This window comes from Limanda limanda, chromosome 4 (genome assembly GCF_963576545.1).
Source record: "Limanda limanda chromosome 4, fLimLim1.1, whole genome shotgun sequence".
Taxonomy (NCBI): Eukaryota; Metazoa; Chordata; class Actinopteri; order Pleuronectiformes; family Pleuronectidae; genus Limanda; species Limanda limanda.
The window spans coordinates 20,336,248-20,361,576 of record NC_083639.1 but is presented as its reverse complement, the minus strand read 5'-3'; the positions used below and the strand labels follow the sequence as shown (position 1 = coordinate 20,361,576).

The window sequence follows — 25,329 nt, the reverse complement described above, 5'->3', positions numbered from 1 at the left end:
AATATTAAGAATAATAGATGCAATTGATGTATGAATGACTTTTTTAGAAATATTTACTTCATAAAAGTGAATAACATTAGTTTAAAATAACATTGGATATAAATATTGAAGGGTACTTTTTTTTTATTATAAATGAAAGCTCTATACTTTATGTAGAACGATCTTCACTAAATGATTGCGTTAAAGAGTGCCTTTGATCAGCGCACACACAGAAACGCTCCTAATCACCGAGGTATCGATACGAGCCTGGATCGTCTCTCTGATGAACTGAACTTACGCTTCAGGATGTTCCGGCTCTCCAGCTCCTCCGGCGCCGGCCTCTGGCTCAGCCTCCTGCGGAAAAACACCAGGATTACGTTCTGGACCATGTCTACTCCTCCGCTGCTGGAGCTGGCGTCTCCAGCCGGCTCCGCATAAAGTCTCTCCAGGTCTTTCCCACCGCGGCCACTAGCACAGTGGAAGCTGGGGCCGGTGCGGAGCGCGCGTCCGGAGCGCACCCACCGCGTCCCCCCAAGAGCCCAGGCGCCGGGTTAATGTGGTCTCAACACGTTTAAGGATCCACATCGGGGAGGAGAAGTCCGACTGTGCGTTGGAAAGCACGCGTCACAGCCAGTTTAATGAAGAGAAGCTAAGAAAAGCAGCTTGGTTTGGAGGCTCCAGGAGTTTGAGAGGGAGGAGCGCTGGTTTTATATTCCCCGTGTGCGCGATGCTGAGCGCTGAGCGGATTGAGTGGTGCAGCAGCGCCTGCACAGCCTTTACCACAAGCACTGGTGTGGGGGGTGGGACTGAGGAGGAGATTCCCCATGCACACGCACACACACACGCACACACTGACACACACAAAGGGGAGTTGCTGAACAGCTCTGTCAGGAAAGTCCAGTGGACTCATAGCAGGGATGGACCCATTTAAACAGGCTCGTTTCATACTTTATCAACATTTGTCAGATAAGCACGGGGCAGTGTGTGACGTATGAGAGATGGTATGGAAGTGTGGGTTTCCGAGAAAACATAAAGCAAAATGTAGAACATATGTAAGACATCATATGATGCACTGATAAAAGAATAATTTGGTAACCCTAACCCCCCAAAATGGGTTTACACCTAAATTGGTTAAGAATAAGTTCTTTCAAATTAGCCTTCATTAAACTTGTTAACTTTAAGCTGAAAAAACAACTCAATAAGTCTGTACGTTACCGATTGACGTGTGAATTTTCTTTTATCAGTGTAATGAGCGCAGGATCAACAGGAAGTAAAAGCACCAAATATTTTATGGAGATAAACATGTTCATATGAGTCAATATTGATCATTATCACGATGAACGTCAGGTTATTTCTTTTAGTAAAATTTGCTCCTTTGTGACGGCTACGGTTATAAAATTTTATATGAGCAGAGAACGACAAACACTTATACACTTATGATAAACAGCAAAAAAATTTTCAAATGGGGGGTAGATCAAACACAAATGTGTTCAACCTCCTCAATGTTTTTACAAAATGCAAAGGAAAGTGAGGAGCTTTAACACATAATTGATCTCCCTCCGATTTGTAAAATGTTTTCTAGACTTCTATTTTATTTTCCTAGATAAAAATAGAACTTGTTTTGGACATTTGGTGGCTCAGTCACAAGACAAAAAATGAACACATCACCACTTCCTAGATCTTTGTCTTCAAATGGATTTTGTCTGGCCGTCAGTCCAAAATCCATCTCATTCCAAGAAAAGATAAACATCTGCACACATGACAACTTCAACCAGCAAATTTCTTTTTTGCTTGATAAATCACTTAAATTATTATTTTATATTCAAAATGTCTTACTCAATGATTACTCAACAGGTTTTCATTGTAACACCAGATTAAGCCTTCCACATCACCTGAATTATAGGATTCCACGCATTACTTTCCAAGATAAATCTCCCCTCTGCCCAAAACACACTCGCTGCCATACATTTACTACACAGCTGCCAACAATACTCACATGACCACTCTGCAAAAAAGAAGCCAAATCTACTGCATCGCCCCCTGGGGAATGGTTGCTGTTTAATTCATTAACCCCACCACTTTAATGTTAAAAGTACATCTTTATTCAACTTTTTCTAAAGATGTTTTTTTGTTCTTATAAAACTGATGTATATAAGTGTTCATTATTCTAAGAAGCTTGGTTTTAATTAGTAATTTGATGCTATAAAAATGTGTTAAAACGTCATGATTGACAGTGAGAGAATGCATCTGTGGGATCTATATACCAAGGCTATACTCCAAAATCACGACCACAGACTCTGGCTCCAAATGACAAAGTGGAAGATGGCAGCGGAGTGTTAAGTTCATAGTTTGCAAAGTGGGAGCAGTGGAGACGAGGTTCAAGATCAAGAAGAGAGTTTTATCATGTTAAACATACCTTGGCGAGATAACTGGTAAGCTCCAGCCTTTTAAAACTAAAAACATGATTACTGTCTTAGTTATTACATATAAATAAAATACAATTTTGATGAACCAACATCTGAAATGTACAGTTATCTATGGTACAAAGACTGAATTCAATCTTGATAAGAAAAAAAACAACTGCTAAGACTGACTAGCATAGCAGATCTGAGCAGCTGAAATCTCAGCATTTGTCTCTCAAGTTATAACTGTGATTTGTAGTCATTAAGCTACTTTGATTCGCACATTTAGAATTCATAAATTACATTATTACAGTTATTTTATTGTCGCTTCACAGACATCTTGCAACTCTGGACTATGAACAATCCAAATGAAGGTGCTCTTCTTCAACAAAGTTAAGACGTATGCGAACCTAAATAAACACTTTCTATTTGTAGATGCCAAAGTAGGCCATCAAAACAATCCAAAGGCAGAATCTTCAGTTTTTAGTTATTAGATTATATTGCAATTTTTTGGGCTATAATAATCATCTTAAAAAGGAATAACATGATGGAAATACAATATTTCTCTCTGTTACACAACTCTAACCTATTTGTTCTCAACTACAGCTCTTTGGCTTTGGGAGGAAGAATTGATGACAAACTGTCCAGTTATACCCTTAAGGGGGAAAGCTTCAGCGGGCAGCTGCAAGGTGTAACCGTATTTAGATGTAATAATGTTGCTGAACACGGCACAAGTGTCCAGAAACCTTATTCCCCGAAGACAACCAGTCACGACCCAAGAAAAAGGAGAACGAAAAAGGGTTCGATTTACTTTCATACTCGTACACACCACAATGTATTCACACTCACACTGCTGGGATGTGAAACCATGGTTCACACCAGTAACAGGGACAGTTGAGCAAACTGAGAGAGCGCAGAAAAAATAGCTGTCAGATGTTCTGAGCAGCTCATGGGCTTGAAGTGATGACTAGAAAAAATGGACATTGTCTTTTTAGGAGCATGATTCTTGGCATGTTGACCAACTATTCCTGTTGCTGAATTGTGGGGTCACTTGAAACGAATGGTAGTATTTGTATTTGTGCTTGTGCGCCCATGAATTAGGTGAAACAAAGGAAGCATCAACTGGAGCATCTGCAGTAGGCACACTTTCTATGTGTACATTCTACCCAGTCACAAAAGATGCAACTTACATCTGTAATGACATGGTGCCTCATATGAAATTACCTCTACCGAGAGTATCAAGTGGTCATATCACAGCTCTATTCTTGTCCTGTAATGGGTTTAAGTGGTGACTGCTACTACTAAGGACTTATAAAGCAGGAGCACGGAAACGGAGGAATTGGAAGCTGGGGGGGAGTCGATGTGCTAAATGGAGCAGAGCCGTGGCAGGATGTGAGGTCTGCAGCAGAAAACCTTTCAGGTCAAAAGCATTTGCCTCAGTTCACAAAGTGATTCAAATCAACTGCAGCCACACTTGTCAACCCAGAAAAAAATATAGGAGATGTATTTAACAGTAGAAAAATGAGACGCTGCGGATTACAGACGAAGACAAAAATCCAAATAGCGTAGAAGCAAGAGTGAGTCAGCATGTGTCTAATTTACCAAACAACCCTAATGGGCTCTTTGTCACAGCCTCGTGCAGCGAACTGTGCTTCACAAGTGCTCACTCACTCGGTTTGGTCAGAGGTAAAAGTTCCTTGCTGGTTGGAGAACTCACCAGCCCGTCAAAGCAATGAGCTGCCTGTGAAAGCAGCGGCTGATGGAAATGTCAGGCCTTGAAAAGTGGAGGAGATGTGGGCAGCGGCCAGCCACTGCCCACTGAGGTGTGGTGTAATCGCTCGCTGCTTCCACTCAGTGTCAGAGCCCGTGGAAACAAGGGCCTTGGTTAGATGGCCCTTGTTGAGTTAGGCTAGGACGGCCAGAGGGATGAGTTGGGGGGGATAGTTGCCAGGAATAATTAAAAGGAACCCTCTTTAATGGTAGCCTACCAGAAGCTCAGCATTTACGTAACTTGTTTTAGTCGAAGAGTTGACCTGGATGTCTCCCTCAGTTACTGGGTCACATTAATATGAAAGACTCGGGTATCATGCTGTTTCTGTATACTGTATATTTGCAGCATCACCTGACTCTGTTCCACCCATTAGACACTGTGGCTGATGGGGTAGAGTGGTTGTCCTCCAACCGGAAGTTCGGCGGTTTGATCCTCAGTCTTCCCCATCTGTATGCCTAAGTGTCGCTGGGCAAGATACTGAACCCCATTTGCCCCTCATAGATGTTGATTGCACTATTGGAAGTCAATGTAAGTAAAAATGCTCCAGACAGGAAAAACAGCTCAGTAAATCCATGAAGAGCGTCCAGACTACCTTTTATAAACTCCCTGCTTTAAGACTTGCTGTGCTTTTGATGATACATGAATGGGACTCATTCATGAAACCAAAGATCAATTCCATATCTAGCCAACTGTGTGTCCCCAATACTTTGCCCTTTAGCACAGGTCCACAGATCAAGCAGGGGAACATGTCTGGCTCTTGAACGACCTGCTGGCAGCACAGTGTGGAGGAGGCAACTTCAAATAGCATATCTTTCAAACGCTGTGGACTTGCGAACATAAGCCATAAACTTTCACACTAAAGGGAACACTATAGGTTATTGTGGAGAGGAAGTTAACTTTCACACTGGAAATGTCAGGTGGCCCGGTAAACTGGGGCACATGTCCATTATGTGCAGAGTCTAACAGTAATAAACAAAACGTTGAGTCAACAACCATGCTTGCAACTATGAGAAGTTATATTCAGGCACAGCAGTGCATGTTTAACATGTTTTACTATGGGGTGGTGTGGTGGTTAGCCCCTCACAGCAAGAGGGTACCTGATTCGACAACAGTCCAAACACATGCAGATTGGGATTAGGTTAACTGGAAACTCTAAATTGACCGATAGTTATCCCTGTGATATGATTTGTCCTTTGCAACAAAGGTTATACATTTTTTTCTCAGCCCAGGAACTCCCTATAGGACAGAACATATTCCAGAGACCCCCTCATGTTGATGCCTTGGAATAATTTGATTAATCAATTACGTTTTTACACGTAAGAAAGAACAACGTAAGACAAATATCTTTAGAAAGATATTAGTCATGTATTGAAAATATTGAAAATGTGTCAGAACAGAATACCCATATATCTGGACCGTTTCAATGATCCCCTGGCGGACCCCCATTTGAGAACCACTGCTCTGGGGAACATGAATATCTGCACTTGGAGTAACTGGTAATTCAAACTAGCATGGTACTAGGGGACAGGTGTAAACAGTAAATTCCACCAGGAAAATTCCACCAACGTTAAATTCCACAAGTAAACAATCTGAATGTGAGTTTAGACTTTCATCCTTTCAAAGTACACTAACAGTCCTGCAATGCTTTAAAGATTGATTTGCTAACACAATGGACATCCATTAGCCAACACAGCAGAATGTAACCTATTTAAAAATCAATCTCTGTTTGCATAATGAACATTCTTACAGTCCCATGTGGAAGCCAGAATCAATGCTGGGGAGGGACAATGGTCAGACTGGCATGAAAAATAAATACCCTACTGTATCTGTTTATTTATAGGCTGTGGAACAGTGGGCGACTAGCATATCAAATTTTCCACATATGTCACGGGTCACACCTCTGATCCCTTCGGAACCAACCCTTACTTGGCATGGGGTTGGATTAGAGAGAAAAATAACCAGTATTCAATGTGTGGGTGTAGAGGCATTGAGACATTTGACATTTCAATTTGAGGGTGCGTGCAGCTAGAGCCCTAAAAAAAGCCATTGTATAACGTTAATTACTGCATGTGGGACAGCAGTTGTATATAGTGGTGACAACGTGTAATTTGAGGATTTCGCTTCATGCCATATATGTGCAGGCTGTTTCATCCGCTGCTCACGTCTCTCCAACTGCTTTACAATATCTGCCAGCTTGAGTCCTGTATTTGGATTGATGCCTAGCTGAGATGCTGCTCGCTATAAAAGGCACAAATAGAAAGCAAGGAGTCACATCGTGAAAGACACATTCCTCATGTGAAACAACAATAAACCACATTACACACTGCCTTCATTCTTTTCACCGTCAGCTGACTACAGACAAATTTTACACATGGAGCAATAGCTGGAGGTGGCTGGATCAGAGGGATTCTAACATTTAGATAAGTTGCACGCTGATAAAAAAATCTGAGGATGCAAAGCCTTGAAATTTCATTTAGCAGTCTACAGATTCTCGAGAGGAAAGAGCTGTTAGGCCATTGATCACGTCTACATCTATATGAAACCTATAGGAAAGGTCAGAAACAGTAGCCGCAGTTCAGACTTGCTGTTGTAGGCAGATGTCGTCGCCACCTACAGGCGAAGAATGAAATTACTTCAGCATTTTTAACACTTGAACCGACCTCAGGCAATGTGTCTGTACTGAGTGTCTGGTAGGTTTTAGATACAGAAATAAAATAAATCCAAATAATAAATCAAATAAATATATTTACTCGCTGCAATATTAGCTTGTGAAAATTATGCAAAATTATTGATTTTCGATGAGCTGTAAAGATGTACTGTTTAGCTTTTGAAAGAAAATGTTATAATATAATCTTATTCTTTCAAATGACAAGTTATTTCAGTTGTCATGTTTGCTGCTTAAGCTTTATTTTTGTGGTATAACCTCTAGCTTAAAACAGCTGCTAAGTTAACGTTGACATATTAGTATCCCTTTGGTAACACCCATTTAAGGCTACCAAAAAAAAAACGTTTATAACTTAACTATACAGCAACAAAGACAAAACCTAATTTTCATTATTTCTCTGTATTGGCCTTAACTTGATGCCATGCGGTCATGGCAGCTCGCTACCATCACCATGACAACAACAAATCAAAAAAACCTAATTCATTGTTTATTGTAAGATTTTTTTCATTTAACTATCATGTATTTTCAAAATTTTTACAACATACTTCTAGTCTTGTTCGTATTATAATACATCACTTCACATCACTTTATCTTCCTATACGTTGTCTAATGAACAAGAACACATGTAAGCGCCTACTTATAAGGACACATCCTCTCATTATGCCGCATTGTGATGTGACAAAAGAAAGAGAGCTCAAGTTTCTCTTTTGAATAATTGCACACACACATGCAAACAGCAGTTATATAAAAGAGGGTGAAAATCACAAAATGACAGCAGCTTCTACTTTCCTTAAAAAGCTGAACTTACTTTTATGTTTCTGCATCGATTACACTGTGTATCCTCTTTCATGAATTCACTCTTGTCTCAAGTATGCAGAATCTTTGTTATATTGTACAATACTGAGCTCTTAAAAGCTCAGCACTTGGACATTTCTATTTTACCAACGGGAGGGAACCAAAAATAAAAGAGTGAGGAAAGCCCCAACAGACCATTCATTAATATTACATCTTGGGTCAAAGGGATTACAAAACCTTTTCTCTGCAGTTTCACGAGGAAAAGCAGCCATCTGACAGCCGTGTTGCCTGGAAACTGCTGCTGTGCAGGATACCGGTCATAGGGATTTAATTTAGAAGGAACGTGAATGAAAAGAGGATGAATGATGATGTCTTCATGACACCTGAAATAACCTTTTTTAAGGTTGATGACATGATCAGTGCAACTTCGGCTTCCTTTAGTTGTGACACTTTGGTTTCTGTCTGGACTTCGTGGAGAGCTCACTGGCCCAAAACAGAGAATCTACTTCTGAATAAAACTATCTCTTTGTGACTCCTAGAACTCCAGCAACGTTTTGGACTTGGGCTAATAATGTTGTCTTGCAATCACAGCTGCTCTGTGGCCACTGAGTTATTTAAAGTGGTGCTGGACAGCAGCTGCGGCTATAGCTGCTCCGTTCTGCATCCCACGGTGAGTTGTGGCGTCAGCACAAATGGGTCGAGGTGACACAAATATCCATGTAACGGTTCATTCATGAATCAGTGGACAGAGGTAAACACTATGGGCTACAGCCATCATCATCGTCATCACTTTTATCATCATCATCATGTGTGTCTTCCCTTCTCTGCCTTTCACTTCCTTACATATACCTCGGACATGCTAACTGGAGTTGATTTCACTAAGGCCGACCTGGTCAGAAAAATTATCTTGTTAGCGGATTAAATGAGGAGTGACAAGGTTTCTTCCTGCCTGCTTTCTGCACATTAGAAACACTTTAGCAGCTGAGTAGAAATATAAATAAGAACTGTTATAAAAAGTGGCATGTACAGTATATACATGTTATGATATAAAACAGGTAATCATGGATAACATTAGTGTCATAGTGGGGTTGCTTGAGCCAGCTTGCTATCCTCATGCTGCATATATACGCTGATATGCCTAATTATTGATAGCATCCAAACTGTGACTTAGTTTCAATTTGTTCTGAAAGCTGCACTTAAGTGTGTGACAAACCTATTCAGACAGTAAATATGTAACAAGGCTGTAAGTCAAGGTGTCAGTTATATTAGTAAACCTTCTGGCTAATTTGAGATCTGACATGAAAGCGCCTCCATGATCACGTGATATTTGGCACCTGTTCAATGAGAGGAAGCAGGAAGCAAACAGCAGCTGTGAGTTAACCATCAGGAGATAGAATTTAAAAAATGTTCTGTTTTTTCACAGGTTGCAGTGATGCATTTTGTAGTTTTACTAATTTGTAAATTCACTATCATTCGGTATAACTCTATGGCCTAAATACCGTGGTGGACGAAATACCAGGGGGATAACCTAATGAAAGAGAATCTGTGGACTTTCTGTGACTGACCAGATTCCTATTTGACTACATACAGGTTGGAAGTTAATGTCGCTGGCATGTGGAAAGTTGATAATTGTAACTGTCAGCAAAACCGGCCAGTTTATGCAGACTGTTTTATTCTTTTATTTTAGGGTTGGGCTATATATTGTTCTTATGTTCAACTACTGTTTGGGTTATTTTCATTGTCTTTTACACGTAGCGACTCCCCTCGCATAATTACCTGCAGCAAAGGAGCGGACGGTTTTATTCGACACACCTGATCCCTCGTTTCCGCCCCAGTGCAATAAAATACCTGCCGTCAGCCCGGCACAGATAGGAGCGGAAACCAAACCGGACGCCAGCTTTGTGGAACTTCTCGGACCTAAGAACCATCCAAACACCAATAGCTTAACACCCCCTGCCAAGCGGAACGAGGTAAGGAAGCTGGTCCCATTCACTTTGCTGCGGGTAGTGCGGGAGGGAGTCGCTGTCACGTTAACGAGTCAGATGTGTCTCACATGGCGATTTGTTTGTTCATTGTATTTTAACGTTCGTGTTTGGTTTTATGATTTAAAATCTTTGTAACTTGTAACTGTCATTACAGTTTTACGGTGCTACTACGGCAAGTCAGATGTGAGAATAAAGAGCCGTGTACATCAGTTCAAGAGACTCAGCGTTTGTGTGGAGAAGCGGGGGGGCCGTTACAATAATAATCTTAGTTGTCACTGCTCTAGTATACTTTGTAGTTTGGTTTTCCTTTTAGATCTTGTTCAAAGACGTCAGCTCTATAACTCTATTGGTCATTAAAACATGACAGATGTGTTCATTCTTACCAGGTCTGATCTAATCAGGGCAAACATGTAGGTAAAAAACTGACATGGTCCTTTATTAAAAATGATGATATCAATCCAAAATACCATTCATGTGCACTACAGGCTTACTACATTGTCTTATTACACTGCGTTTTTCAGTTGGGTCCAATTTAATTCAGGCAGTGATTATTTCTGCATCCAGAGCAGCTCTGCCTTTAAAGCTAGAACTAATGAAAAATATCTGCTTATCTTTCTTTTACATTCCTGCTGCCAGCTCCTGCCCCCCCCCCCCCCCCCCCCCTCAGGGTCATCACATGACAGGTATTGGGGCAGAGGGTAACAAACAATGGATTATTCACAAAGTCGCCGTTCTAAAAATAGCAGTAACACGTTTCTTCTGGGAATTCGGAGCATTGCTGCCTCAGGGACTCTTACTAAGTCATCAGATGCATGATTTCCTACCCTCTCTTCAGAGAATCAGGCGTGCTGCAGTAAAATCTTTGCAGCGTTTTATAAAAGAAGGTTTTCACAGTGACACTTCTGTATGATACTGTCCTCAGCTGAGGAGACGAGCTCAGGACAGAAGAAGTCTGTAACAGGGGGACAGGGGTGGAGATGTAGATTGTTCCAGTGGACTGTGTTCCAGCTCTCCAGGGAGATGCATACATTTCAATCGCGGGGGAGCGAGGACAGGGGCTCTGGGCTGTGACGTAGATAGGCCATTGATTATGGCTGCTGCAGCGTTTTCGCCAATGAGAGCTAAATTTAGAACCAGAGGATTCCCTCCTGCTCTCCCACACCAGCCCACTGCTCTGCATTCTGCTGCAGAGTGCCGCTCTGCGCTCCACCAATGCAAATCAATGCAACACGCCAAGTGCTCTCCGGCACACAACACTGGATGTGTTGCGTCACAGCTCAAACGGAAACAACACTGCACAATGCGTTTTGTGTAAATTAAGAAAATCTTTGCTTGGTTATTTTAAAGTTTGTAGTAATCAAACAGAAAGGTGCACCAAATCATGTTATATCTATTCGATCGCGTAGAAACAGACCAACCTTTGTTCTTGTGATGTAAGCTGACACAGTTTTGCTGAATCTATCCAAGACAAATTCATAAACTGTCTTTAAGAACCTAATCAAATTTTGAAGGAACATTTTACTACAGATAATCCAACGAATGTCACAGCAGTTAGTGAGGCTCTGTAGGTGATATAATAATAATAATAGACTGGTGCTGTAACAGCAACGCAAAATAGCCTTTGATTCCAAGAAAACTACTGTTTTGTTATAGTGGGACTCAGGCCAGGTCTGTTTGTATCACTCCATCTTAAACCTGCATGTGGCAAATTATATATTAACATGTTCTTTTCAATATTTGTCCTCCAACACACTGTCTCAAAAAGGAAACAGAGAAATCTCAGTGGTAGACGGAAGTAGACTAGTCAGCCTGTTGCCAAGAATTGTTAATGTCAGATCTGCGGAACCTTTTGAAACCTGCATTAAAAATAATGGCTGTAATAAAAAACTATACATTTTCAGAATTCAGGTCAGTCTTAAGAGAGAAGCTATTTTCACATTTTACTGTTCCTCATTTGTGGTTCCTTGATGTCTTTCAAACTTTTGTTTAGTTTCTGTACTCGCTACCTTGTAATTGAGGTCTCTACATCAATGTATTTCTGAGTTCAAACAAAGGTTGATTGATTGAATGAATGAGTAAGGTAGCACATATTTCCTGCTTAATGGCATTAACACTAATGTGGCCGCTCATCTCTGTTTTCACTCTCAGTGCAACATACTCACTTTTACCTTGCAGTGATGCCATACGTGTTTGAGAGCACAACACATAAATCAGACGCTGGCTTCATTAGGGGGGGCCACACAGCTGACTGGAGCCAATCCCAGCTCACACTGGTCGAGAGGCGGGGTACAGTCCATCAGAAGGATCGACACTTTCAGACAAACGACCACCCACGCTCACATTCACACCTACGGGCAATTTACAATCTCCGATTAACCTGAGGTGCATGTCTCTAGATTGTGGGAGGAAACTGATGCAAAACAGACCCAACTCCACACAGAAAGACCACAAGAGGATGTCAGGTTTGAATCCAGAACCTCATTGATGTGAGGCAAGAGCAGCAGTGATGTTGTCCCATAACATTCTCTTAAAATACCTAAAGCATAAACATAAATACAGTAGATCTTTGAAAAATAACCTGAGTCAGGCAAATATTTACATATTACATACACACACCATAAGAATCCTTTAAAATTATACACACAGTGGCCTTTAATACTGTTCACTGTAAAATGTACAGAATAAAAGGCATTATCAGCTGATGTCACCTATGGAAGCCCTGATGAATGCTTTGGCATCGCTGCAGCCCGGCTCAAGGCGAGACAGACTGATTGTTCTCTGCCCGGGATGAAGGCCGCTCTGTTCCTGATGTTGAACCAACAGCTGTGGACAGAGCGTGCTAACCATCTCTACAAACACTGCTCTGTTGGATCCAGCACCACTCATTCAACGTGACAGACTCGGGGTGATTCATTCGGTGTGTACACAAGCACTGGTACAGGGCTGGATGTTTGTAAGAGCGGGTACAGGAGCGGGTCTCTTTTAGCTTTTGTTCTTGCTGTGAGAGGGCTGCTGGCGGGGGGGGGGGGGGGGGGGCAGACCGTGTGGTCAGCAGGACGGAGACACTGGCAGACGAGCGCATGGTGCCGTCACCCCTGGACAATGGCATTCCTCAGCTGTCCACGGGCTCTGACTCAGTTCATGTGGGCGGCTCTTGTTGAGCAGCCCGGGCGCTGCAGCACCTGTGAGAACCCAGCCGGCCTCTGGCACAGGACCGGACAACTCACACCAAAGCTCCGCCAAAAGTTTGTAGCGTTTCTGTGGAACACTTGCTGCACAGAGATGATGATCTGATAACTTTCATCTGTTCCTCTGTGAGCTGCAGAAACAGTCCACACGAGTGAGAGCTAACCCTCAATCTACCAACCTTGTCGTGCAAACTCATAATATCTGTCTAATAATCCATACAGCAGCTATGAGGTAGTATGGTGTCGGCTCCATCATGGTACCGATTGCTGCTGTTTTGCTGCACTCCACTTTCCAAAGACCTATAGAATTAAATGATTTCCCTGCTGTCTCATGTCAAGTACGTGGGCCTCTTAGCCATTAGTGCCTATCACTGTTATCCCAACAATCTAGTTTTATCTATCGATTTTTCCTGAGAAGAAGCTACATCAGAGATATTGAGAAGCTATTGGTTTACCACTGCTGGAGCATTTGGCAGTGAAGAGTGAATAAAGATACCTACAGAAATTGTACCTTTTGAAATTCCCAGTAGTCACAGTGGACATTCATTTGTACGTGGTATGTCTTCCACTCGATCTTCATGTGCTTGCAGAATTATTTTGCATTGTTGTAAAATTGGGATGGTTGTGATAATATAGCTACTCTCACTCAGATAAAATCAACACTAATCTACAATCCACTTTATGTTTTTTTTTAAGTATGTAGTAGTCAGTAAGCTTCTCTCTTACATGACTAATGAATCCAAAAATCTGACAATAACTCAAACAGGAAGAACTAGGGCTTTTGTTGTGGACGAATTTCAGTGGTGGATTAATACACATTGAGGTGTTTTCAGTAGTCGAATGGAGTCTATGTATTGAGTCAAAATAAGCTACAGTGGTATGAACACTTCACCCAGTACAGGGCTGAGGCTCATTGATGGTTTTTTAATGTTTAGATTTGTTGAATTGACCAAAATTGAATTTTGTGTGCTCATGCCAAAACCAAAATTAGGTGGGTAAATGACTCCTGAAACCTAAATGACAAACGATATGTCATTTAGCAATGACTCCTGATGTGTCTTTATCAAACCCTTATGACAAAGAAATGTAATTGATGCTCAATATTTAACAGATTAACCATAAACTTTATCATAAAACGTTTGGCATCAAATATGAATATAACTACACATCTATTCTGCACTATTTATTCTATAAAATAAAGATTAAATATTGACAACAAACTGATGCTGATATGTCTGTGATAAAGGCTCAAACATAATTGTATCGGCATACTGTTCAATCAGTTGGCCTCTTTTCTTCTAATGTGATTTGTTGACAAAGAGAGACTAAGGGATGTATAGTCAGAACATTACTTAATGAATAAAAGTCACACTTCTCTAACTGATTAGAGAAGTGTGACTTTATTCTCGGGTCAGAAAACTAATCAGTGCACTAATGTAACACAGAGGGAACTGAATGACCAGCAACAACAGACCTGCTGCTCTGACCTCTGTCCCGAACCATCACTGAGTCCATTATCCAGCATCCTACTTTCACACTTACAAAAAACAATTGATCACTCCCTGCTTGTATTATGCAAGAGTGATCAGGAGTTTACTTTACATAAGTAGTGTTCGGGATGTGGGCGTGTCTGACTACAACGCCCCCTGCAGACTGACTGTGGGTCATCATGCCTCCACTGTCCTTTCTGGCAAGTTCACTAATTAAGTCTATGATGCAGTTTGCTATTCTGCAACTACTCGCTGGAATCTGTCCGTGTCCACGAGAGAGAGAGGCTCACGTGGACCGAGGCCTGGTTCGGAGCAGCCTTGGTTTGTGATAACGTCACAAACATCAGAAGCACGCAGAGCCACTCCAACTGTCCAGATTGACACGCAGCTGTGAAATGCCTGGGCGCACATGGCGCACATGGAGACTCGTGATGCCAGGTTCAGAGGCGCTCATAACCGGTGTTATTATTTATCTCGTTTGAATGTCATTCTGACTCACTCATCTCTCTCAGTTAACTTACAGAGCAGGAAGCAGAAAGCCTTTACTGTCTATTAATTAGGCTTCATCAAACACACTCCGCCCTGTTTCTGTCTCGGTGTGGTCGGACGGGAACGGAAACCATCACTCTCTCTCTCTCTCTCTCTCTCTCTCTCTCTCTCTCTCTCTCTCTCTCTCTCTCTGCTAAAAGGCTTTATGTCTCTAATTAGCTGCTGTGACCTGTGACAGCACTGGGTGTGTAATGAAACCACACCCATGGCACACGAAGGTCCAGTCTCCCTGGAGTTCTATGACCTTTAGACTGAAAGATGATGTAATGACGACAAGGCTGTGTAATGAATATTTCCACAGGGACGTTATTACTGATACTGTTTTAACTAAGCTGCTCAATTCAATTACATTCTTGATGATTTCCTTACATCAGAAAAAAAAACAACGTTCCATGAACATTTAAATTTATGTTAGGGAACTTAGATTTCTTCTATGTTCAACAAGTGACCAACACTGTTGTTTCCTTGAACAAAAACAATCACAAACTGCAATAGAATTCCCGGTTTAGATGCATATTTTAAATATTATATTATATAATATTATATATATTATAAAATACATATTTTAGATGTATTATTTAAAATAAACTGTATATACGTCAAAGAAAGCTCCTAAAATTTTAATAAAAAAAGGCTTAAAATGACTTTATCTTAGACTGTAGTCAGTGGTATTTATCAGAAAGTGCTGAAGTCAGGAATATCTAAGCAGAAGATGCTGATAACATGACCTGTGTTAAAGTCTGAATATTATCAAATAATAAATAATAATAATAGTAGAGTGTTATTTTATATCATTGTTAATGCAAACACTGATGATTGACTGAAGCGACTTTAACAAAATGAAAACAATTAAAGTTGCATGACGTTGCGGGAATCTGACTCCATCAGACACTTCAATTCAGATATTAAATAATATCGAGCAACATTATCACAGTAGATCCGACAACACATCAAGTGTCTGATAACACAAAGTGGACTATTTGTGCTGTCTGCAAACTGTTGTACCAGTTGTTTGAGCACAACATAATCATCCATCATATGTACAGTATATTAAATGGACTGTATAGATGATGCATCGTCCTCGAATGAAGACAAACTATCCTAGATACAGAATCTGGCTCCACGGAGCTACTGCACAGATGGAGCCGTGGTAGAAAGGTCGTAGCCACACGTGAGCCATCAATAAGTCTCAGTGATCTCTCGATCAATCATGAAGTATCACCCTGTTTTACTTGGCCTGCCTTTTTAGTTTGGTCCATGTCCCATCCACTAACATGGAGGATGGGGATTTATGACCTATACTGCAAGTCCGCCACCAGGTGGTGATCGAGATGCCTTAGTTTACGTTTAGGGAGCAGTCATGCCGTCAATCTTTACATACACTCTGTGGTACATGTGGATATATACACACAACACGATATGACACAAGCAAATGTGTTAATATCAGAGTTTCATAGGAGTCTGATTCAGGTGATGAATTAAATAAAACACAATATTCACTAATAAATACAAACATGATACACGCTGATACCAGATATATTGTGCACCAATGTTCATATTTCATAATGCTTCTTCTTCTTCTACTTGCACATATGAATTCTGTTTGTCAACCGTCTTTTCTAAAATACTGAATTCTGTCAGAGGCCTTCCAGCTATTTTAAGCTAAGTCTCATTATAGGTAGTGGTACATTAAAAAAGGGGCTTAGAAGTTCGCCATTTACACTTAGTCGTGTCCATTTCGACCAAAAAAGGTAGCTGAAAACGCGTCAGCCTCAAAGTGAAGCACTCAGCAGTTTTCAGCACACAGCAGAGTGGAAACGGGAGCTGCTGTTTTCCAGCTCCCACACTCTGACGTTCATCAGGTATAGAGAAAAGCTTCAGTTACTATATGTTTGCATTTCTCCTCCTTCTCCCCACCCCCACTCCGAGCATTGCATAAGACGACCAGAACACCCCTGCTGCTTCATTCTTCACAAAAAAAACAACCTGACTCAACCGTTAATCCACTTAAAGTAACCACAATAACAGCCTATTGCCTTTTACATAACACAGCAAATACGATTATGTTCTGAGTTGCATTCACCCTCTGCTCATTAGAAAACCCAGGTCCACACTCCACAAATCTGATCGCTTGACCCAGAAAAGCCAGGTCCAAGAAAAGATAAGGAATAACAATTCCAAAAATTAAGAAAAGACAAAAAACGTTGTTGCTTTTTATGCCATTAACAACACAATGGAGGGAATCGAGGACCAGCAGGAGCTTTTTCTCCTTTTCCCCATCACCTAATAAGCTCACCATCATTATACGATCATCATTCAGTGCTCAGAGCTGTACTCTGTGTGATATTAACGGTGTGCTAATATTAACTGCACCGCTAGAAAGGAACATATTTTAATAACACAACAGAATCAACATGTCCTCCAGTCTCAACCAAAGCTGAACAGGTTCATAAAGGTCGGATTAACACAGGAACATTGAGGGTCTGATGAGTTTTCTCTCTCCACAGTCACCAAAGTGTTTGCTCATTGTGGGAACCTTAATATGTAAAGTGCCTTGAGATAATGTATGTTATGATTTGGCGCTATACAAATAAAATTGAACTTAATTGAAAATTGATTAAGCGGTAATGAACAGCTTTAACCCAGTTTCGGCCAAAATATATACGTGAGCTGTAAATTAACACATGACAATACAACATTGTCAAATTCAGTTAAGTCTTCTGTAGTTAATAGTTTTAAACGCGGAGATGGTATTTAAGAAAGTTTAAAGATGCACTAATTCATTTATAATAATAGAAATAATGGATAAATGACACACAGTGACAAAGAAACAGAGGCACTAACTCTGCAGCTCATTGCAGCCCCTGTTTCCAGCAGCAGGCGGCTGTTTCTGAGTGAATCAGACAAAAGACACAGACCCAGTTCAGACCTGGTGTCCGTACCCACATCCATCCGGAGTGACACGATCATTAGTGGTCAGTGTTAAGTACAAGTGTGAAAGCACACCCAGCTGTGTCCTCAATATGTCTTCAGATCCAATCACAGAAACCACATTCAGAGCTGGTCTGGGACGCATGTGGTCCCATTCTCTCTGCTGTGTGAGCACAAGTGCATCACAGGCGTCATATGAAGGACCGCCCACTCAGCTGACATCCTCTGACCAGGCGCAGTTTCATAATGAATCACGTGTATTTTTACGCTTGGCAGACATTTCCCTGATGAGATGATGGGACGCAACAAAAAGTATAATATGCAATTGCTTCTCTTCATAAAGTTGTTTTAAAAAATGTAAAAAATATGATTAAAAGAAGAAGAATGTAGAGCTTGATTAGCCTAGATTACCACGAATAATGGAGATGGAGGAAACATCTAAATTTCAATATTTACCTCCGCCAATAAGGTGAAGTTTTCATTACTGTGTGCAGCAGGATAATAAAAAAAATACTGAACGGATTTTCATGATATTTTGTGGACGGTTGAAACTCAAGATAGAACCTTTTAAATTTTGGAGTGGATCCAGGAATAATGTTTTTACTGTCTTTTTTTATCATGGCCTTTTTATCCGTTTTATATGTTTTTGAAAAAATATGATTGGGATCTTTGTGAAATAAAATCAGTCTAATGTTGAGCACTAATATTTATGTAAAGGTTATATTCTATATAGGTCCAGTTCTGATCTGGATCTCCCTCCATGCAATATGTTGATAAAGTGGCCAATCAGCCTTCGCAGAGGTATGTAGGTAAATTATATTTCGAGGTATAGACGTATATGAGGTGGTATGGGTGGTAGTGGGGGTGGCGGTGGTGGTGGAGGGAGGGGGGGGTTTGATCACAGGCTGATCATCAGCGACTCACTTGGCCAGCTTGGTCTCTATCTGCTGGCGGATTTCCTGCCGCTCCTGGTCGCTGCGGACGGGGAAAATGTTGCGGTCCTCCAGCTCCTGCTTGCTGGGCCGGTTTCGGAGCTTCACAGTCAGCAGCTCCTTCCTCATCCTGCGCGGGAGGGTGCCTGTTGTTGTCAAGCACACATATTTTAAGGTCAGTACAAGAGGAACAGTGGTTTGCAAGGCGTCACAAACAGCTCTCCAGCTAAAGCCGCTGAACTGGTGCTAATCACCACACAGTGTGCCTTCTAAGAAGAGCTGAGCGACAACAACTGTGTCAAACAACACCTTATTAATAAAATACACACTTACATACTTATTTCAAGCTGAGAAGTGTGCACTGCTATATGCACTGTTTTCACCATATCAGTCGATAGATCTGGACGTGACAGGTTTTTTGATTCTTCTATGCAAAACTCTTAAATTACCTGAATAGTCCAATCTGAATTCGGGACTATTATCTGGACTCCTCAGAGCATTAACCTTGTTTTTTTAAGCCATTCTTGTGCAGCTTTGGCTTCACATTTGTGGTTTGGTCTGAATTACAGCAAATCTTCACCTGACCTGCAGTTTAAACTTTAATCTGGGATTTATTCGTTTATTCAGCATTTATGTTGCCCTCCACCTTCACAGTGTTCTTTTTTTCCCCTCTACCTCCCAAACTTGTTTCTCCCTCGTCACCAAACAGCAACAAAAGCAAACAAGTGTCCAGGGTTCAATCATATTTCTTCTCTCTAAAACTATTTTTAACAGTTTGTTTGGCTGTCTGCGTGTAATTTACTTGTGTGCAAATGTGTATAAAAAGTGCAACTGATACAGAAGTAATTTCTATATTCTGTATATGCGTTATTATAATTTGCTGTAATTCAGAAGATTTGCTGAATTACAGCAAATCTTCACCTGACCTGCAGTTAAAACTTTAATCTGGTATTTATTCGTTTATTCAGCATTTATGTTGCCCTCCACCTTCACAGGAGTTTAGAGTCCTGCTGCTGAGGTTTATCTTAAACAGCGTCAGGCCCGCGAAAACCCGCTTCATGATGAGAATTAGTTGAGTTTGCTGACTCAGTCGACCACACGACTTCTTCAACTTCTTCCAACAGGACTTCTGGCAAAACACTGGCCAATGTGTCATGTGAGTTTTGTGCTAACCAGTGGCTTATTGGGTGTCAATCTGCAGCTGAGAGGCAGGGTTTCCCCTGGACAGGTTACAAGTTAATCACTGACAAACAAGCAGCTAACAGCCATTCACCGGAACATTTACACCTATGGGCAATTTGGAGTCTCTAAATACCCTACGGCTATGTCTTCTACAGTAGACTGTAAATAGAGATGGACGATGCAACACTCCCACTATCCAGAAATGAAGCCAGACTATTCCGCATACAAATGCTACCATCATCTGCACTTCTGGAACTAGTGTCTGCGCAGTAGCGATCGGAGGATGGAGCTGCAGTAGGGATGTCCCGCCAATACACTCCCGAACAATCGTGAATCATTCTCAGATGTTAATCTTGGCATTTCACCTTCTTCTACAGCATAAAATAACCAATTAAAACCAAATTTACCCGAATCATATCACTTGAACATAATCAGTGTGAGAGTAATAACTTAAAATTACAAAAAACATCTTTGATAATGAATTTGAGGTGTATTTTGACCCTCTGGTTGGTTAAATGTCCCATCAACTAACAAGAAGGAGGCAGGGCTTATGACCTATACTGCAAACAGCCACCGGGGCAAGATCTGGCTTCACTTTTGAGGCGTTGTCCTTTATATAGAGTCTATGGTTTGAATCCATAACCTTTTTGCTGTCAGATAACATAGCAAACCACTGTGTCACCTTTCCCTGAAACAGTAAAAGTTTAATTAGACTTGTTAGCACAATTGCTACACATTTTTGGATCGAAGCAAGAATGTTCTATTTTTGTTAGGACACTAAACAGAAGTCTAATCTTCATGTATTAATGTTGATATATATTGTAGATGTTTCCATTCTGTTTGCACTTCCTCCACTACACATTGTCACGACTGTCTCTTCACTCATCAGACGTCTGCTCTCGTGCCAGCGGCGTGCACATCTGCCATGTCCACCCTTACTCCACGATTGGTGCGACTGTGCACCACTGACCCACGTGACTGGACGAGAATTAGGCCAGCAGACCAGATGTTGACAGGCTACTGAAATTTAACACCAGTGAGTCTCCAGCTTAACATTACTCTAAATCTCCCTGTCCTGCTCCCACTGTAAACAAATGGCATCAGAGATTACCCTGCTTCATTATCCACTGACAGGGTGCCCAGACTTTGTCGGCTTTGTACATTAAGAGACAGATAATAGACGAGCAAATGTGTTTCAGCCCGTCTGCTGCCGGCCGAGACCTACCGGAGATCACAGAGTCGTTCCAGCTGTCCTGGTCGTTCAAGTACTCGTCCAGACGCCAGTTCTCTTTGTTCTCGTCAGACTCCTTCTTGCTCTGAGAATTCCCGGCAGGCTCCCTCTCCGTGCTCGACGCGCGGGACAAGCGGCCGTCCATCCGCCGTTTCGGGGACGAGCGCGCCTGGAAACTGAAATCACATATCACACAGCAACATGTCAGTCGTATCCGTAGCTTTGTTTCATGAGTGGCTGACTTCAACAAAGGTTTTTAAAAGCCATTCAAAGGCTATAAAAGAGGTTGGATGATTAAATAAGGGGAAATGTTCGCTGAGTTTAGTCATATCCAATAACAGGGGCTGGAGGACAGTTTAGTTGATATTTCAGAATCCAGAGATACAGGTACATTATGAAAAGAGCCTGTTTTTAACAGGGATCAAACTCCTCCTGTGTAATACAGCCTCATGTTAGCACAAGAACTTACACATTTCTTGCAACTTAAACAACATACTTATTTCAAGCAACAGTTTGTGACACTTGAGAGCATCAGAGTATTTCCAAATCCATTGCAAACTACTGGTGGGCGTGGGGAAAAAAAGTGAATTACGTGTATGTATTCTCAACAACTGAACATGTATACGATCATAGAGAACATGATTCAGTTAAGTGATTTATTGAAAAGGTGCAAACGACTAATGGTTTGACGCATGAGGCAACAGCCTCAGGACCTGGACTGTGTATTAATGAGACACTGAGCTGAAGAAAATTGAAAATCACACAGATGTAATCAACGGTAACCCCACAGTCGAACAGTAACAAACATTTCAAGCCCCTGGGGTTCTTTCTTCAGATTCGACTGCTGTCAACAACTTATTGATTAACTGCCTGTTGGCTCCATGGAGGGTGTTTAACGTTTTTGAATGTGTGTTCTCCAGGTGTTCAACACTTGAAGAAGACTCGATGTTGCACCTTTTAAATCAATAACTGAAGTGAATCAAGGACCTTATGGGTATAGTCATTGTCAAATTGTCCACTGAACCATTTTAATTATATGTTTTCTGTATAGATTTTTTTCAGGTCTGAAAATAAACATTTGAAACTTACTGTATATTGAGATATTTGGCAGCCCAATAAAACATTATAAATTGTGTTTTAAACTAAACATTTTAACAGACTAGGTCGTAAATGTCAGCAGAAAGGCTGAAACAATCAATGAATCACTTAATCATGCAGTTGTATGACAAAAACGTAATAAGCAACTATGTTGATGATCAAATAATGTAATAATCGTTGAATTCTTCTTAAATTAATCAAAAACTGCAACTTTGCTGGGGTTCTAAAATGTTGCAGCTTTTCTACGTCCTACATGATTCTAAATTGAATATTTACATTGTGATGTGACATTGTGATGTGTTCAAATGGAGTTTTCATAATGGATTATCATGAACAAGGCCTTTAAATAGTTAAACAGGACTAATGCGTTATCTCTCTTTACTGAAAGTGACAATTGATCGTTTTTTCCTATTGAAATAATCAATTAAGACATTCTGCAAAACTCTCATTATAGCTCATGTAATACCACTTAAGTATAAGTATATGAACAAAGTTAACTTAGTATTGTAGGTACACATGCATCCTGCTCTAAAGTCTGACCTTTCCTGTCTGTGTTTGGTGGCCAGAGCACGATGCAGTTCCTCAATGATACAGCTAGGGGGCAGCTGTGGGTGTAGTGCCCCTAGGTGGGGGGACCCTGTGGGTGTTGACATCCTGCCTCTCAACAAGGAGCCATGAAAATCTTTGGGAAGTGTGAAGTTTCTGGGTAAGGTGGCTGGGGACTTCTTCACCGACACCGGAGGAGCACCTGAGGAGGGAAACCATCATGGTGAGACACCACAGTAAACCAGTGGGGCTTCACATCATCGTTACCATGGTGAACTCACCGTCAAGGCTGCCCAGTCTGGGGAGCAGTTTGACCGGCATGGTAGGCGGAGGAGGTGTGCTGGCTCGTCTCTGGGGTTGGGCCACAGGCGCCTCCTGTTTCCCTTCAACCGCTTTTGCCTTCCCCCCCGACTGCGACTCACTGGGGTCGCTCAGCGAGATGCTTTCGTCTCCTCCATCGTCACTCTGAATGGGGTCTGCCACGGTGTTTGAGTCCTCTGTCAGGTCTTGCACTGAAACGAAGCATCGGCGATGGTGAGGCAGAGGTTGGGTTTGTTCAGAAAGTCTCTGTCTCCACTTAGTGGACAGTCAGAGTCATGGCAATCCCGGCTGAATCCGGTGCCACTAGAACTGCACCAAAAAGACGTTCATATACAGGCAGGACCAAGCAAAACACCACAAGATTATTCCTGATGATTAATTATCATTGATTTGTATAATTTTTATCACACCTTTAACACTCTGCAGGAATTAGTAGCACTGTTGCTTCATGGCAAGCGGGTACTGGGTTTGAGTGTGATTTTTAATGGTATCACAGACCAACCAATACGGAGGCTGATACTGATATTTGGATATAGGGCTGTAGATTATTTTTTGTACATAAGCTCATAACACAAATGCATCCCTTATCGGTTTGTGACCAAGATACATACTGAGATATTTTCCATTACATTAAAAAACCTGTTAGTGATTAAACTGTAATGGTGATGATGGTTCTCCTCAAACCTCGTCGTTTTTTACTCCTGTTTCTTGTTATTTATCAACCAACATATTCACAGACACTACTATTTCTGCTAAAAGCTAGTATCAGTTCATTTATCTGCCTCGGTCAGAAGTAGTGGCCCTGTGATAAACCTGTTCAGGTGTACTGCACAGCATGGAATACTATAATACTCATATTTAGTATTATACTGTACTTGAACAATGTTTTTCGGTCATAGTCTAAATCTCTTTCAAGTAATGTAACCTCTGTTATTTCAATGTTTGGCCATTTGAGGGCAGTGCAGCAAACAAAACACTACCCTATCATCATCATTACTTAAGGATGACTGTATGCTGGAAAACAGGGGCCTGTTTACACATCCAGCAGATGTTAGACAGCGATAGCGTTTTTTAGAATTGTGTTTCAGGCCTTCAGTAAAAGTCAAGTCCAGTATTTGCTCGGTTTTAGCTCTGTTGTTATCTCCATTTACTCCTCTATATGCCTTTCAGTTAGAGAGCAGGGCTTACTGATTTCACATTCAGTCGCTGATTTCACACTTCACTTGGCATTCTATCGGTTGAGGAATTTTAACAGACTTGTTGCAAAACCAAATCCAGGCACAGAAGAAATTATCCAACAGCAGAGGAGAATTCCGAGCGAAGATGTTGGGAATCTGAGTGCACAGTTTGAGCATTGCAGAGCAAATCTAAGGACAAGCAGCTGGTGCAGGGCATTGCCAAATGTGAACGTGAAATCATGAAGTCCTGCCCTCAAACTGAAAGACCACGCTGTTGAATAAAGACAGGAAAAAAATATATATAGATCTTAATGTGCCTATCTTTTGTTTGGTGAAGGGCAGATAGTGAAATGTGGATCTTTGGAGGTTTTTCATTGTAAACAGCTGCTGCCGTCACTGTTGCTGGGGATGACAGAGGGGCCGAACCAAAACAGTGAAGAGCTATGGGCCACAAAATAAAAACCAAAAGGCGGAAGGAAGGTTGCTAAAATGCTTTGTAAACCTGATGGGAACTGCCGTCGCGTAATAATTCTCATTACACAGTTAACTGTCTGTAAGGTATATGAATAATAGCAGCTTTAAGTTTAGCTATTACTTCTCTCTCCTTCTTACTGTCAGCAGATGTAGTTTTATAAAGCAGCTTTAACCTAAATATCAAGAAGTGCTTTGCTTTACACATTTCTTTGTTTCTCAAATGTGTTCAAGCCACTGTGTTGTACTCCACCTGTTGAAGCTTCTAAGTCGCTGCCCAGGTCTTCGTTGGTGCTGGCCAGAGGCGCCACAGGCTCCTCATCTCTGTCCTCAGCGTCAGAGTGAGTCGGCGTGTCTGGATCTTCACCGTCCCCCCCGCAGGCCAGATCTGACTCTGCAAAAAACACAGTGCACAGAGGAGGAGCACGGGAATGAGCGTGGCATCATGTGGCTAAACAAATTAACTGTGATCAGCCTGGAGTCATGTGTGTGTGTCCTCATTTCTCGTTCTGCACCTGTCTCCGTCTCCTCTGGCTTCCTCCTGACGAGGTCATCTCTCTTATGTCGTGCAGCTGCCTTCTTTTCCACCGCTAAAAAAACAACAAAAAACAGTTA

At 41.4% G+C, this 25,329-nt stretch overlaps 1 protein-coding gene across 1 annotated transcript in view; it reads right to left on the bottom strand.

Moving 5' to 3' along the window:
- Positions 1 to 25,329, bottom strand: part of phactr3b (phosphatase and actin regulator 3b) — a 47,946-nt gene that overhangs the window by 3,492 nt on the left and 19,125 nt on the right. The window contains exons 3-9 of the mRNA XM_061070567.1: positions 25,230 to 25,304; positions 24,968 to 25,108; positions 23,026 to 23,256; positions 22,739 to 22,946; positions 21,095 to 21,276; positions 18,680 to 18,833; positions 278 to 333 (exon numbers count right to left, since the gene is read on the bottom strand). Coding sequence (XP_060926550.1) covers positions 278 to 333; positions 18,680 to 18,833; positions 21,095 to 21,276; positions 22,739 to 22,946; positions 23,026 to 23,256; positions 24,968 to 25,108; positions 25,230 to 25,304 — 1,047 coding nt within the window. The remainder of the gene's footprint in view (positions 1 to 277; positions 334 to 18,679; positions 18,834 to 21,094; positions 21,277 to 22,738; positions 22,947 to 23,025; positions 23,257 to 24,967; positions 25,109 to 25,229; positions 25,305 to 25,329) is intronic.